Source organism: Rhyacophila brunnea, unplaced genomic scaffold (assembly GCF_057557595.1).
Source record: "Rhyacophila brunnea isolate RB1 unplaced genomic scaffold, BYU_Rbru_1.0 scaffold_12, whole genome shotgun sequence".
NCBI classification, from domain to species: domain Eukaryota; kingdom Metazoa; phylum Arthropoda; class Insecta; order Trichoptera; family Rhyacophilidae; genus Rhyacophila; species Rhyacophila brunnea.
The window spans coordinates 39,442,959-39,459,276 of record NW_028232774.1 but is presented as its reverse complement, the minus strand read 5'-3'; the positions used below and the strand labels follow the sequence as shown (position 1 = coordinate 39,459,276).

General features: G+C 35.9%; 1 protein-coding gene across 2 annotated transcripts in view; it reads left to right on the top strand.

Annotated features, from left to right (window-relative positions):
* The window catches only part of LOC147078163 (bridge-like lipid transfer protein family member 3B), a 62,233-nt gene that overhangs the window by 34,372 nt on the left and 11,543 nt on the right, over positions 1–16,318 (top strand). For both annotated transcript variants that reach the window (XM_085961277.1, XM_085961278.1), the window contains exons 10-22: positions 820–919; positions 1,570–1,670; positions 2,157–2,295; positions 3,482–3,669; positions 4,107–4,302; positions 4,988–5,166; positions 5,614–5,761; positions 6,059–6,239; positions 7,030–7,172; positions 7,284–7,532; positions 8,781–9,003; positions 10,019–10,136; positions 12,684–12,818. In XM_085961277.1, the coding sequence (XP_085817403.1) occupies positions 820–919; positions 1,570–1,670; positions 2,157–2,295; positions 3,482–3,669; positions 4,107–4,302; positions 4,988–5,166; positions 5,614–5,761; positions 6,059–6,239; positions 7,030–7,172; positions 7,284–7,532; positions 8,781–9,003; positions 10,019–10,136; positions 12,684–12,818 (2,100 nt within the window). The remainder of the gene's footprint in view (positions 1–819; positions 920–1,569; positions 1,671–2,156; positions 2,296–3,481; positions 3,670–4,106; positions 4,303–4,987; positions 5,167–5,613; positions 5,762–6,058; positions 6,240–7,029; positions 7,173–7,283; positions 7,533–8,780; positions 9,004–10,018; positions 10,137–12,683; positions 12,819–16,318) is intronic.

Below are 16,318 nucleotides of genomic sequence, written 5' to 3'. Positions count from 1 at the left end.
TGAGCGACAACAGGGCTTTAGAGGCCACCACCCTATTGCGTTTATTGTCGACTGTGAGCAAACGCGGCAGCCATCTTGCAGAAACTTTTTTCATGCCCAATTTGTCATGTAAAATAGAAATGACGCTACCTTTTGAGATCCCTGTAACCTCAATTATCTCACTCAACTTTAATCTTCGGTCACTTAACACCATATCGTGGATTTTATTGATCATTTCTGGTGTAGTCACCTCTACAGGACGTCCTGAGCGTGGTTCATCCTTTGTTGATGTACGACCACGTTTAAATTCATTTAACCAGTTATAAATAGTTGCAAGTGAAGGAGCAGATATGCCGTGAACTAAATCCAACTCATTTTTTATTTCCTTTGCTGTTAACCCTTTTATATTAAAATGTTTAATAACAGCTCTAAACTCAATTTTCTCCATTTTTGTAAACAAGCAAATTTTTTTTTTAAATGTACGAAAATAAAAAACAACAACCCGACCAATCTGATTGAAACTTCGCAGCATACTGAATCGGTAGTGCCGCTGCATGAAAACAAACCGCTTACAGTACTAGTCGCGCCACCTGTCGGCTTTTCTAAGGACTTATTGACCCACCCTCGTACATAAACTTTTCCTTTGAATCTTTTATATGAATCTGTCAACGGCTATAACTGCTCCATTTGTGTACAATGCAATGCATACAGTAAGTTTAATGACTTGTTCACAACTCAAAAATGTGGATTTAGTGTGTAGAGATTGATTAGTATTATTAATTTCATAGTCTCTTATCACAAGTTACATAGTGAGAATCACATTTTTATTTTATTTTGTAGAGAATGTCAAGTAGCGAAGAGACGGGCGACTATCCGCAAGATCCTTCGTCACTGGGGACTCCGCCCACTTCTCCACCGCCTAATGCCACAACGCCAGCTCGTAAGCATCTTATTGACACTCCATCACCACTTGTAGTCGTCGAAATGTCTTTAGGCACAGCTTAATCGTTACCTTTAATTTCATTATCGTCATTGTCTGAATCAATCCACTGCTGGATGAAAGCCTCTACAAGCTGATTATATTTCTCTTGATCCTGCGTGTAACTATCTCGTTGATCCAGTAAAATTTAGGTCTATCTTTTGAAAAGGTTTAGCATTTTGGGATTCCATTTCCATTTAAAGTTTTCAGCAAACTCTACTACATCGTATACCCTTGTTTATTCACTCATTTTATAACTTCTTTTTTTCCTTACACGTTTTGCCCAACATTCACCTTTCCATACTATACTGTGTTACTTAAGTTTCTGCATGTCTCTTTTAATGAGGGCTCTTGTTTCCTATTGTGTAAAACAGTTGGATACTTCAAAAGTTTGGTATTCTATTCAATCGAAAAGTGTAAACAAAAAAGGCAATTATAAACAAGCCACCATCTTTAAATTTCAATCTGCCAATATACAAAATATAAATTTCAATCTGCCAATATACAAAATATAAATTTTGTTCTGCTCACCAAAATTTACATAAGGGGCGGTCCGGTTCCCCTTGTCATAACCGAATTCATTGTATGTATATTCTATTCGCCTGTTTCAGATGCTGGAAACTCACCAGCAAGAAAATTTGTTTTATCACAGTTGGCCAAACTGATGACTACGTGTATTATTCTAAGGCTGGAAGACTACACGCTCTATAAGGTATGAATATAACAACTATAATGCCAGACACACATTATCATAATGTCACATGAGCTTACGGTAAACTCACGCCACAAGAAAATAACATGTAATGTTGTTTTATTCGTTATTTAAAATGTTATCGGACAGATGATCCGATCCTATAACACATTTTAAGCCAAAAACGAAAAGTGTCAGCAATTCTGTACACTAAGGTCGACTCACATGTATCACGCCACATCACCAATCTGACGCGTGATAGAATGTTTTTTATTTCCTGTACACATTTTTGAATCACGTGATATCATGTATTTTTTATTTTAGTGGTTTGAAAGAGAACTGCAAATGACAGGTAATTGACACAATATTGTTGTAGATTTTTTTGATGATTATAGCACATGAGCTCACGTGACGTGATGATTATGTGTTTCTAGCATAATTCTATTAAAACATTTGCATACAACAATAACCATGCTAATCTATCCCCGCCTATCATTGTTGATTCAGGTAACTACAGGAGATCGTAAGGAAGCCCCAAAAGCATTTATCTGCGGCGATAGAGAACGATTTACGTTACCTGATGAAGTGAGAGCACTGCATGTTGAATTTACCCACTTCTACTATCCTGGCGATATCCAATTTCCAGGTAAATGTTTTTTGTAACCCAAGCTAATTTTAAAACTATGGCGATATGCATTATTACGGTAGTTATACTAGCAGTACATATCTAGTGACAGAATATAAAGTGTGCAATTTAATAAATATAAAAATTATAATTTACCATTTAAAGTATTTTATGTAGAAGGAAGGTATCTTCAAAGGTAAATTCAAAGATAAACTTACAAAACCATGATAAAAACTTGCTTTTGTTGAACAGGCTCCTTTTATAAGCACATACTACATAGTATTTTATGGATATAATTATTATTAAGATGTTGTTTTAATTTCATTTGAAGGTCATAAAGAGATTTTTTAATAATAATTCATTGTTTTGTTAAAAAAATATAGATTTTTCCCAAAAATAGAAATGTGCATAGTTTGAAATCTTTTATAGTTATATCGAATTGAGATTCAGTATCGTGACTATACCGAAGCTTGATTCGATGAGCAACACACAGATTAACACTAACATAAATGGCGGAGTTTTCATTTACTCCATGAATAAAATGTTGACAGTGTGTTAATGATAAACAAAGTAAAATAAAAACAACTCGATGTTGATAACATGTAATAACCATTTTTCAGTTTCCACTTGAAAGAAGAAAATCTTTCAATTGATTTATTATTTCTTCTATAATTTGGATTGCATTGCTTAGTAAGATGTTTTGCAAATGAAAATCTCCTATATTCAAATGTCCTATATCCAAAGTGCTGTAACCTCAGAATAATAATATAAAGAGGGTGGTTATTGTTCGGTAAAATGAAGCCGTGTTTCTTGGGTATGACGCACAGTAGAACCTCAATTTTATTATCATTAACTTAACTATAAAACGTTATACCATCATTTTGCTTTTCAGTACGGGTACTAAACTTAAACACAACATAGTTAACCATATTTTCTACTAAATTAACTAAAAATAATTACCACTAACGTTGTATTTAACACAAAAACAATAATTTTCAACAACAAATGCTCGCAGTTTTTAAATGAATGTAGTCATTCAAATCAATATTTACCGGAGATGTGTCCATAAAATATTTAATTCAGCCGTAGATATTCTATCTTACTCTAACGCATATTGCGAAGATATAAGCGTGCCGAATGCTTTCTCACTCACTCTTATGGTTCGCTTTTGTTCAGGCCTTGGCTGTAACTCCTTTGTCATTTTTAGTTCCGTCCCCAAAGCTGTATGTCCAAGTTAATCCTGTGAGAGTGACATTCGATTTGGCCAGTTGTCTGTGGTGCAATTCCTTCGTGTTGAATCTCCTGAGCTGCGTTCAGGCTACACAAGCAGCCGGCATGGCGGGAGAATCGGACCTTGCTTATGTGGATGTCATTGTCGAGGCCATCATGCCTAGGGTAAGCCATCTTTGACTTCATTTTGTTTTACGACTACATATTATTTTGTCATATCAAACGTAAAACTCATTAAATGTAATAGTGGTATATATTCAACCTGTTACCTGAATTCACTGTAAAGCCAGAATATCTGAACCCAAAAGGTAATGTGCTGTGATAAATGTGTAACAGGTTTTTTTTTGGTTCAACCCCTTGATAATAACTAGATGAAAATATTAAAAATAAAAAGTCCCTCACTAGTTGCGCGTAGAATTGTTAGTCAGCCAGGGTCCACTCATACAAATTTCATTCTTTTGTTGTGGTTAAATATGGCACGGATGATTTAATTGGTAAAGCACATTAGCCATAATCCAATGGATCCGGGTTTGAGTCCCGTTCCGTACTAATATTTTTTCAAAAATATTTTTGTAATAGGTATATTTCTGTTGATGTGATAGGTAATTGTGGATGGTGGTAAAGACCATCCGGCTCAAAGGGACCGTCCAAAATATCTCCAGGCTCAGGTCTCCCGAGCGACCATCACCAACAAGAGTGAGGCCGGAGGAGACTTGGCCACCTGTTTATCGGCATGTGCGGTCTCTTCACTCCTTTCACCAGCCTGTTGCACGGATACCATGCTTAAACATGCTGCTGGTGAGTCAGGAAATGCTATCATATAATATATGAATATCCACGACATTATACTATTGACTTTGTCTTGGGCATGCCTACATACTGTGAATGGTTATGATAACGTGTCAAGGCAATTTATCTTAAGTCAAGTTATATTATTTCAAACTGTAAATAGCACACAATATTAAGATTTTATTTATATTTAATACAAGAGCAAAATCAATGAACTTCTATAATGGAACCATTTAACCATGAATATGCACAGATGCGATTTCTTCTCATGCGCCGGAAGTAAGCTGGGCTAAACTGATTATTGTTCTGGTTGCTGTTGTCGACTGTCGGTACATATTTAAATAAACCCTATTGCATTGCTTTCTCTCGCGCGCCTCCCTGACCATATTTTGTTTTGTGTCAACACTGTCAAATCTCACGGTGATGTGGCATATTTTAAATATAAGTTACAGCAATTTCAAAACTACGATAATATATTTCCAATGTGATTATCTCTTATTTACCCTGAAATCATAGCTTTTATCATGTCCTCTGATTACAAAAATTAAAAAAATTCCACGTAATTATTAACGTGTTTTCGCAAACTTAATGTCTCTCAATCTTATACTAAACAGATGGCTTGAAATTGATATAAAAAATATTTAATGTGAAGAAATTACACATGATACAGTTCTCAAGTGATCAATGTTTTCAGGAGAAGACAGAGGTCCGCTTCCGGTGGGCAAAGATGCTCTGCGATCCCGTGCATTGTGGGGTGGTCCCCGGATAGTGTGGTGTGCTCGTTTAGAGCCCGTCTGGGCTGACTTCTGCGGAGCCAGAGCGGCACCTCATCGTCCTACTCCTCTCCTGGATGCCGTGCCTGTCACTCTTTGGGTAAAATATTCTTTACAGTACTTTGATTCAATAATTACATTCCACGAATCCCTCTCACTCTATGGTCTCCTAGCTTGCTGCCAAGAGACTAAACTGTCAACTGCGTAGGACGTAGGATTTTACAAAAATGAAAATTATAAATTCTCTGAATTTACACAAATAATTCATTATCTAATTGGTAGTTTTATTATTTTTAGTCTTTTTAACAATTGCATCATCATAGCCAAAGGACAGATTAATAAGCTAGACATGGGAAAGCCAGTTATCATGGCTTTGAAGGTCATTTCGGTTGACGGTCAGCCCGTAAAACGCATGAAATACAAATTCCCTTAAATGTTATAAAAAATTTCCGATATTGAATGCGCGTTTCATTTACCTTAATGCATATTATGTATTAGGGTAAACGTGTATATTTAATGTAGATATTTTACCTGGTTTCTCTTTCAGGTATATATGAACATGGATAGCAAACCGGAGCAAACTAACGGACCGTCAAAGACGCCCTCGTATAACAATAACATTGCAGAAAACGGCATTCCAAACAGACTCAACAAGGGTAAAAATGAGAAAACTCCGCAACAGCAATTGGAAGAAGGTAAATTTTTATAATCACTTAATGATTCAGAATTTATACAACAGAAGCTTAGAATTAAAACTCAAATTATGAATTATGAAATTGACAAAAAACTTACTTAGTTTTCTAAACTATTAGATTTACGTTGTGTAAAATCATATTATTAACTCTTCTCGTGTGTTACATCCAGTTTAGTTAACTTGTTATTCGTCTTATTATTTTTACAATGTGTTTTTCTTATTTTTACTATTGCCATATTAATATAATAGTTAACTGACTAATATTATAATCAGGATTTTTTGAATATTTATTCTACAGAGTTGACAATACAAGGGGAGGCGGACATGCAGATAGTTGCGCAGTGCAGTCAACTTGTGTCGGTGCAGCTTAATCATTACCAATATCTGATGATACTCCGATTGGCCGAGAGGCTTACGGAACTGGCCGCGTTCTTGGCACTCGATGCTGCCAGGGTGGCGGGACCCAAGGCCAGAGCAAGGTAAGCCATTTTACTGCGACTTCTGAAGTCTTTCTGGCTAATTGGTAGGGTATAAAACTAACGCGCAGTAGGTTCTGTTTTGAAATCCCACCGAATGAACAATTTATTCATATATGTACCTGTCTTTCAATTAATATGTGTATTTGAATCCAGAGTAGGCATGTGTGATTTTATTATATCTCTTGATGAATATTGATATATTACACTTAAACTAGTGGACTTTGGATGTTGTTAAATATTTTTTTTAATTGGGCTCTTTTCAACATGCTCGGTAGATTGTTCTTGTTCTTGTAGATTAATATTATGTACTTTTTATATCTAAATTCAATTGAATTAAATCATCTGTTTTCCTTCTTCCACTTCCTGTAATAGACTTGACTGTAGAGTTAACGACCAATACTTGTAAAAATGGTTACCGAAATTACTTCCTCATTTTGTAAATTTATATGTTCTATTGGTATCATATATTAAATTAATGATGGAATGAAAAATACATACGTAGGTATTAGGTATATATTTTGTACCTACTGAGACAAGTGTTATAAATACCATGAATCATCCATCAAAAATCTTGCAAAGGACAGTCAGGCGAAAAATATTTAACGATAATGATATTTGTAATGTTGGAAAGTGGGTAGTCGCAGGATGGTCTGACCAGTAGGTCTTTGCCCTGCAATGAACGCATATTACCTGCATGAATATGCATATGTAATACCCAATTGCCCTGGATACATGGTTTTAATATAAAATAAAAACAGCCCCTTACGTAATGTTTTATTTTCATTTTTAGGAGTATGACAGTCGGTTGCATCATTCCCCAAGTGGAAGTGACGCTCGTTCTTCCATCATGCTGCCCGGGAAAAGAATCTTCTAGGGACTTGGACAGCGTACTTCCAGATTCTTCTAGTTTGATGGATCTACATCAGAATACTGGTAAGCCCAACGTGAAATCTTTAAAATTAGGAACTGAAAATTCCATCTGGAATATAAAGCCTAGCAGCAATATTATGAATAACAATATTAACAAGTATTTTTTTATTATAGGGTCAGGAACACTCTGCCACCAGCCTCACGGAAACGGGTCATCAAATGTTTTATCGCAAAGTTCTTTGGAGCGACATGCAACGCTTACGTCGTCTCTGCCTTCTGTTGTGCAGAACACGCCCGTGCCGCAGTTATCAGAGACAACATCAGAGTGGACGCAGCTCGGGAAGGGTGATGTGCCGCAAGATGCAAATGTCACGTCGCCAGCGCCCAAGGAAGCCATCCCCAATATGGCTAACATCAATGCTAGTGAGTACTGTTTGAAGCATAATAGTACATATTTGCCAAACTGTCTTTTATGTGGGCATTGTAACTCATTTAGTGCTGAAAACGCGACTGGCACGTTCCCATTAGATGGCCATCAGATACTATTAGCATGATAATTAAATGTGGTAACTAATTAACTGGTCAGCAGTGAATGTGTAATAAAGGCCTATCCAAATTCTGATAAGAATTTGTTTTTTTAATATATCACACATCGTCAACTTTTATCGAATATATCAATACAATTACACATGAAACACAATATCATTCAAATGACCTCCCCAGGCCATCTTGCAGCTCACGATTTACATATGCCAATTTTCGATGATTCACACATTTCGAGCTCTATCTCGGCCATAATGTTACGGATGTCGTCCTTTTGCATAAGCCCCAATGGTGTTAAATCACACAACCTCGATAGCCAATTAAAGTCGCTAAGGCTTGAAATGAAACGGCCATCGAACTTTTCACGCAATAAAGCAAGTGTTCACGAGCTGTATGGCATGTGGCCCCATCCTGTTTGAACCACATGCACAATTGCCTATAGCAGACCATTGACCGTAACGGTTGCTCTTTCGCCATTTTTGAAGAAGTATGGCTCCTCCAGCCCAAAAACCACACCAAACAGTCACAGCATGTAAAAGCCTCTCTTGAATCACTTGTGGGTTTCCCTTGTCCCAAATACGGCAGTTTTGCATATTAACATGTTCATTGAGGTGAAAATGTGCTCATCACTGAAGATGATTTTCTTTTATCGGTGCTTGCTCTTTCAAGACCCAATTGGCGAATCTGCGACACTACCTGTGCTCCATTGGCTTTAGTTCTTGTGTGAGCTGGCTCTTATATGGGTGTAGGTGAAGGTCTTTATGCAAATTCGCTATAAAGAGCTGTATAGAGCCAAGTTGCTGCGATTTTCTTGAAATCGACATTTCTGGCTCTTCGGCCACACTTTTTTTTCATACAGCAGCGATGTTTTCAATTGTACGAATTTTATACATTTTGCTGTTGAGAAACGATCCATTGTGACGATATGTCAAAAAATGTACATGTGGCTAGCCAAAATAACATTTTCTATAACTTCATGACATTTCCCAGGTTGAATTCAAACTATATACAATATGACATCAAATTCAGTAGGTGCCAGTACAAAATTTTGAAAACTAGACTAACTTATTTATTCTTTCATTCTGGTTTCATATTTTACTAGCTATAATATGTTACTGTCGTATTTAGGTATAACCTCAATGCGTCGTGGTCTAACATCACTGATAAGTTCCCTGGATGCGGCGTTGAAACCGTCAGACCAGAATATCACTTCTCCCGGACCTTCGCCGGGCCCTGTCCCCTCGGCCGCCGACCAATGGGACACTGCTTCGGTAGCCAGCTCTGACAGTGAACGATATGTCATGGTGCAATTGGCTGGAGAACAACAAGATGCGCCCGATGCCGCATTCAGGTCAGTTATGTTTATTAGATTATCCCAAAGACGTTAAAATCTTTTGTAAATATGTGAAAGCGAAGCTGAAAAAAGAGTCTCATGGTAGGTATACTATTTCATGATATTACATTTACTGAAACGGTGAATTCCGGAATTTATCATTATTATTATAGTTCTGAGCAATTCGTAAAGCTACCGAATCCGTAAAGTTGGGAATCCATAAAAATGGCAATGAAACTAGAAAATTGTGTATCTCCAAAAACACTACTTTACGGGAGAGATAAATCGTCAAATTGCAAACAAACATACAGATATTTTGATTGTTTCAATTCTATTACTAAATACTACTTTCATTGGGCCTCTAGGCCTATTGTAGTGTTGTGTAGTGTTAAAAAGAATTTATCATAATATACAGTGTAACCCAGATTCTACGATTTTCAAGGCACCCTAGAAAAAAAACGATAAATGCGGGATACATAATTTTTTTCTCATTTTTCTCCTGGATTTTTTTGACTCCTTGAATTATTTTCAGTTTTTCAGCTAGAGTTCTAGTTTTCTTCATGGGGGGCATTTTAGTTGCGACTTATAAAAATTCATGATACGAGATGCGAGGCAAGCCTGAGCAAACCTGTGCAAACAAAGCGATGCGACTGAAAGGTCTGTAATAGTCTGTAATCATAAACAATTCTACGAAAGCGAATTGAAAAATGTTCAACAAAAACGGTCAATCGGGATAATATTTGTGACGCGACCATAATATTTAGACGATAGATTGAGGAAAACCATAAATTTGGTAATGGTTAATGCGGGATTATTTAACATTGTTCTTATGTGTGTTTGGCAGGACTTAAATGAACGATCCGTGCGGAAAAACGATTTATGCGAGAACAGTAGATCGGGGTTCCACTGTATATATATGTTAATAATTTTTAATTGTTTCGGATTGTAAATAAATAAACACCCTTGTAAAGGCAACTGGTATGTAAACCTAACCTAACCTAACCTAACTATGGAAACGTATTGCTTTGTCCAGATTATGGGAGGGTACGGGTGGCACCGAGGCAGCAGTGGAAGTAGCTGCTGAAGTGATTGAACATTCTTCGTCTCCGAGTGAACGATCTCTCGCCAGCTCTTGTCGGAGGAGAGACTTGGTAAGAACTCACATCCTGTCAAGTTAACACTATGTTTTTACATTTTAAAATAACTCTTTGATACTGTGATGAATTTAAACTATAAGACAACCAGGTCTTTCTCTGCGGAATATTAATGTTCTTGGCATAACAAAAATATATCTGGGATGATTGTCCACAGAACCAAATGGGTTGGGCCAATGGCTAACAACCATTTCACTTAAGAATAAAAGTGGTAATTTACCAAATTAGTAAATACTGTGACTCCGATGATGAGAGGATGAAGAAGATCTAAGGAATTTCGTTGTTTGGAGTCATCGTACTTCGTGGTTTTTGTATAAGAGAGAAATAGGTGGCAAATGGTCTGCGCAGACACGTTTATTCATTGAAAAACACAGTTAACATGGGGGATAAACATAGATTCATATAACTGAGGTAAACTATGAATATTATGGGGCACATTTTTGTGCTTAGGTGCTTAGGTGCTAGGTTGATTAATTATGGGCATGTAATAATTAGGGTTACACTGCACTTTTTTTTTTTTTTCTTTTTATCGCGTGGTTGAGATTACACATTATTTATCAATAACACTGTAGCACTAGACACTACTTTCATTTGGACGCGGATTTAGCGCTGGTGATTACATAATCTCTCCACCCACGCTTATTGAAACCGAAAGAGCTATTATGACACTAAAGAATCATAAAGCACCAGGAGCCGATAACATCCCTGCAGAACTTCTAAAGTATGGTGGACACCGATTAATAGCAGCAGTGCATGAGTTAATGCTTAAAATCTGGGAGTCCGAAAGCATTCCAGCGGATTGGCAGATCAGCGTTATCTGTCCAATATGTAAAAAAGGAGACAGACTGCGATGTGAAAATTTTAGAGGGATATCACTCCTGAGCACAAGTTATAAGGTATGATCCTGAAGACAAAACTGGAAGGTTACGCGGAAAACATAGTAAGTGAATATCAAGCTGGCTTCAGGGCAGGAAGGTCTACAACGGATCAGCTCTTCACAGTTCGCCAAATACTGGAAAAATGCTGGGAATTCGATGTGGACATTTATCAGCTCTTTATTGATTTTAAGCAGGCATATGACAGCATCGACCGGGAAAAACTATTCACTGTCCTTCTGGACTTTGAAATCCCACCAAAACTAGTCAGGCTTGTTAGAATCACACTGCAGAATACACTCTCCCAGGTGAAGGTGAATGGCCAACGGACGGAGGGCTTTGAAGTATCTCGGGGTCTTAAGCAAGGAGACGGATTGGCTCCCATGCTGTTCAACTTAGCCCTCGAATCCGCTATCAGAAAGTCTCAAGTGAACAGGAGCGGCACTATATTAAGCAGACCGAGCCAATTGGTTGGCTACGCAGACGACCTCAACATGATGGGTAGATCCATACAGAATTTGACCATCTCCAAAGGGCCGCACTAGAGATAGGCTTAAGAGTAAATGAAAACAAAACTAAAGTCTTGGTACAAAGCCGACAAAATCCAGTTTTCCAGTTTTGGAAACCATCAATTTGAGGTTGTCAACCGGTTCACATACCTGGGTTCCAATATTACAAAAGAGAACGAGGAACTGAAAGAAATAAAAGCCCGAAGAACCGCTGCAAATAAATCGTACTTCTCATTGCTGCCCATATTCAAATCCAGAAATGTCCACAGAAAAACTAAGACGCGGCTCTATAAAACCGTCATACGCACAGTCGTTGCATACGGGTGCGAGTCATGGACGCTAAATGTGAAAGCAGCTGAAATGGTGGATTGCTTTGAGAGAAAGATCCTTAGGCGGATATACGGACCCATGAATGATGGTGGGGAGTGGAGAATTAGGTACAACACGGAACTATACCGCTTATACCAAGATTCAAAACTCTCCAACTTCATAAAACTCCAGAGGCTAAACTGGGCAGGCCATGTCCGAAGAAGAAGATCCTCGAAGGAAACCCAGGAGGGAAAAGGCCACTGGGAAAACCACGCACACGATGGGGTGATAATGTTACAAAAGATGCCAACCAGATACTAAAAATCAGGAACTGGAAAAGACGTGCGGAGGACCGTTCCGGCTGGAGGACAGCGGTGGAGGAGGCCAGGGCTCGACTTGAGCTGTAGGGCCATCGAAGAAGAAGAAGATTACATAATTTTACTTGTAATTTATCCCACGCGGGCGGGACACGTCATTGCTGTGTTATTCGACTTGAGGGTCGGATCTCTCACTGACTTGATAAACTGTGAGTGTCTCAGCGACTTTAACGGTAAATTTCGCTTGGGTGTTTTATGCAGGTATTCGGAGGTCGCTCTTCGAAATATTATTTGTAAGGCAGAGCCGGTCAATTTTTACTGGATGGGGTTGTTTTTATATTACATTAGGTTTTTGATGTGGGATTGGAGACATTCTTTCGGGAGGGGTTTATTTGGTATTAATACATGTGATCATCAACAACTTACTACAAAATTGTGTGAAGCTTTGAGGGAACATTAACTACAATGTTTTTTCATCCAAATAAATTTTGTTGATTCAATGTTGATAGAATTCATAAAATGTTATCACGTCAGGTATCAATGTCAACGTTCAAACTGCGCCATGTGGAGGTTCTGCAGGTTTCCCGAGGATTCCACTCTCGTGTCTTGGTCAACGTGGCGGACATCGATGCTGAAGACTGCCCCTCAATCCCGTGGGACGAACTACAGGTTTGTGCACATCTTTCGTTGTCCTCGCTTGGTTTGTTTGGCTTTTTTCTTTTATTTTGACAATCTTTAAACCACCTATTGACATGGTGAGGTTATCATTGTGCGCACTTTTGTTTTGACCCCTTTATTTATAAACACACTAATACAATATACCTATATAAATATGTTACCAATGCATATTATTAAGGTTTTAATGTTATATATTGCGAAGGATTAACAAATTTAGAATTTTCACACAATAGTATGGATAAGTAAACTCAAAATGAAATATTATATTTCTCTATGGATTCTTAAACACATTAATTTATATCATGATATTACTTAAAATATACTCTACTCATAAAAGTGTTTCCCAAACTCATATATAAAGATTGAAGGGAAGTAGGTACAATTATGTACGATTAATTAGAATATTTGTACTGTAATAATTATGCAATTCCGTACTATAATTTTGTCATTCAGATCAGACGGCCCAATAAAGATTAACTTCAAAGATAATCCATGCCGGTAGGATTATCTCTAAAGGGGTACTAGTTTTGGGAAACACTGCTCTATAAGAACACAAGTTATTTTTTTGCAATAAGAAAATGATAGTTCAGTAAAACCTTTCTTTGCCTTTTTGCGAATATTTCTTTAGTGTGAGTTTCTTACAGATTTCTAAAAATGCGGTTTCATTCTATAAATCGAAATTCATAATTCAAATATGTTTTTAACTTAGTGAATTAATATTGCAATAAATCAAATATCAATCTGATCTTTGTATCAGTTTTACAATATCTTTTAAAATTTTTAATTGCATTTCATTATTCTACATTAAAACTTACTAATAACATGATTTATTCGCAATAAGAAGATTTTTTTCATAATTCGTAATTCGAGATTTCGGTACAAACAATTTCGAATTATCACAGCTTTATTATAGATAGAAATCTAATGAATTATATAATAGCTTATCAGATATTCAAGGTAAGTGTAATATTTAGGTGTGTGTAGAATGTAGATTATTATATGCAAGACGGAAATGTTTTTGTGTCCAAAGTATATCATAATTAGACAAATATGGAACTGTATGTTTGATATAATGGACACGAGACCATATTAAGTACAAATATGTATACTTTAACAAAAATATATCAATCACTTGAGGATGAGTAGTTGTGAGAATTACTAATATGAGACTGACTTTGGGTGCTTTATCAAATTAAACTTAGGCATAAATTCAAATCGATTAAATTAATATTGCCATAGATATTATGAATGAATTAATTGAATGAAATTCATAATGAGAAAGTAGTTTTGAATTCAGTTAAGAGAAATATTTCGGTACCATTGTATTTATTAATAACAACGGTAGGTAGGTAATTGATAATGTTATTGTTTTTATTGGATGTAATACTAAAAATATTTTTACTAATCATTTCCATTCTGCAATGTTTATCGGAAAATGTGCACAACAGGTCAGTGGCGATTTAAAACATGGAGTGACTATTTATATTATAATAATTTTATTGTTGTTTGAAAATGCTTCAGTGTGTGAATCGTGTACATTTTGGAATGGCGTTGAAATATTTACCCTGTATTTTTTTTTAAGTATAAAAAACACCAAATTACCAAAGAATAATCCCCATTTAAGACGTTAATTTATCTTGAATTAATATTCTTGTTGCAAAACATAAATAACGAAGTTAATTATTGATTAGAAGGAATACTGTAACTTGTAACCTGAAATTGTTTCACTCACTATTTCAAATTAAGATTGTATACTACACTAAAACTGGTACACTAAAAATTAATTCCTAAATATATAATTCCACTGTGCAGCTATAATTTAACTTAAGTTATTAATATTATTAACCTGACAATAATAAATATCGAACAAGATTTTCTTATTTCCATTTATTCATGCTTCTTCACATTTCATTTCTATGTGTTGTTTTTAATCATGTCATCATGAATCATTTGTACACAAACATAACATAACCTTAAATTTAGGACAGATAACATCATCAAACATCATTAAATGAACAGCCGTAAACCTATTGGGAAATATTAGATCATTAGGTTGGTTGACTTGAAAAAAATCAGGATAGAAAACTTGACCTGATCGGCACTACAAATTGCTTTATAAAAAAAATTATGGTTATTTTTTAATTTAACGTAACTTTATCTAATCCTCAAGTTGTAGTGAAATTGTCCACATTAACTGAATAAGTAAATTAATATAATATAAAGAATGCACCATTTATTTATTATTTACGGGAAACACAAAGTATAAAAAATGTGGATCTATGTAGAATTGCATTAGTAGGTGTATACTACTTACAAAATGGTCAATAAATGCTACCCTTTTTCCAAACTTTGTCCCTGTTTAGTGTTCTACGATTTCCACTACAACTGAAACACTTTTTAAATAACTATTACTATTTAGATATTTTTAAATAAACTTTTATTGTTTTATAATATATGGGTACTTAGTTGAAATAACACCTTAGGAATGACCCCAGTAACATAGAACATGAAACATTTCTCTCTCTCACCCCATCTTCTTATTGCATTACATTTTTATCTTTACCGCCTTTCTTTTCAAATGTTTTTTTCTCTTATTCATGACGTGCATGCCGTCTCTTTCTTTTTGGTCTGTGTACATATAAGGGAATGCTCTTCTAACTATTTCTCTCTCTTTCCTTGTCTGTCTGTATGTGGCAATGCTGTTCTGCTCCGCTATCTGCCAAAAAGGTTCATACAAAGGTATTTGTAAAATGACAACAGATTATTTTAGACTTGTTAGTACTTTCTACCGAAGGTGCTTGGTGAAATATTTTATTCTGTAGAGAACAACACGACTCCATCTATGTTACATGACATCGACATTTTGATCAATCGCATTATTTATTTAAATATATTAATAATTTGCATCTGAATCTATAATACATTACATCACTGCTAAATTAGAAACTTATACCATGCAACCAATAAAAAAATTGGAAATTATAGTTTGACTGCATTTGTATTTTCAAATAATTCTGTTTTTATGCATGCAGTACTCTCTCAGTAATCCGCCACCCCAAAAACCAGATAAGTGTTCAATTAATGAAAGCGGCAGATTATAGTGCATACATACAAAATATGGTAAAAATTAAAACAGGTTTGAGAAATTTGTACTAGCAAATTACGGTTTTATTTATAATTAAAATCAAGTATTAATTAAATATTACACAGTAAATCACTTGACATAACCAGTTGTTCAGTGAGGCAGATATTCTTGAATGGCTTAGGATTCCTGGCTTTACCTATGACCAAAAGCTTCATTTTGTGTGTTCCGGTTGCAATGGAGCACGGCATAATTATGATGCGGTTCTTGGACACTTTCCTCCCATGTACATTACTTTCTTCGCGATGAACGTACGTTTTATGAAGGAGAAGTTTCCAAAATAAACCTGTCTCATCTGCGTTGTATACTTGTACGTGGCGGACTACTGAATTTGACAATCAAATACCGG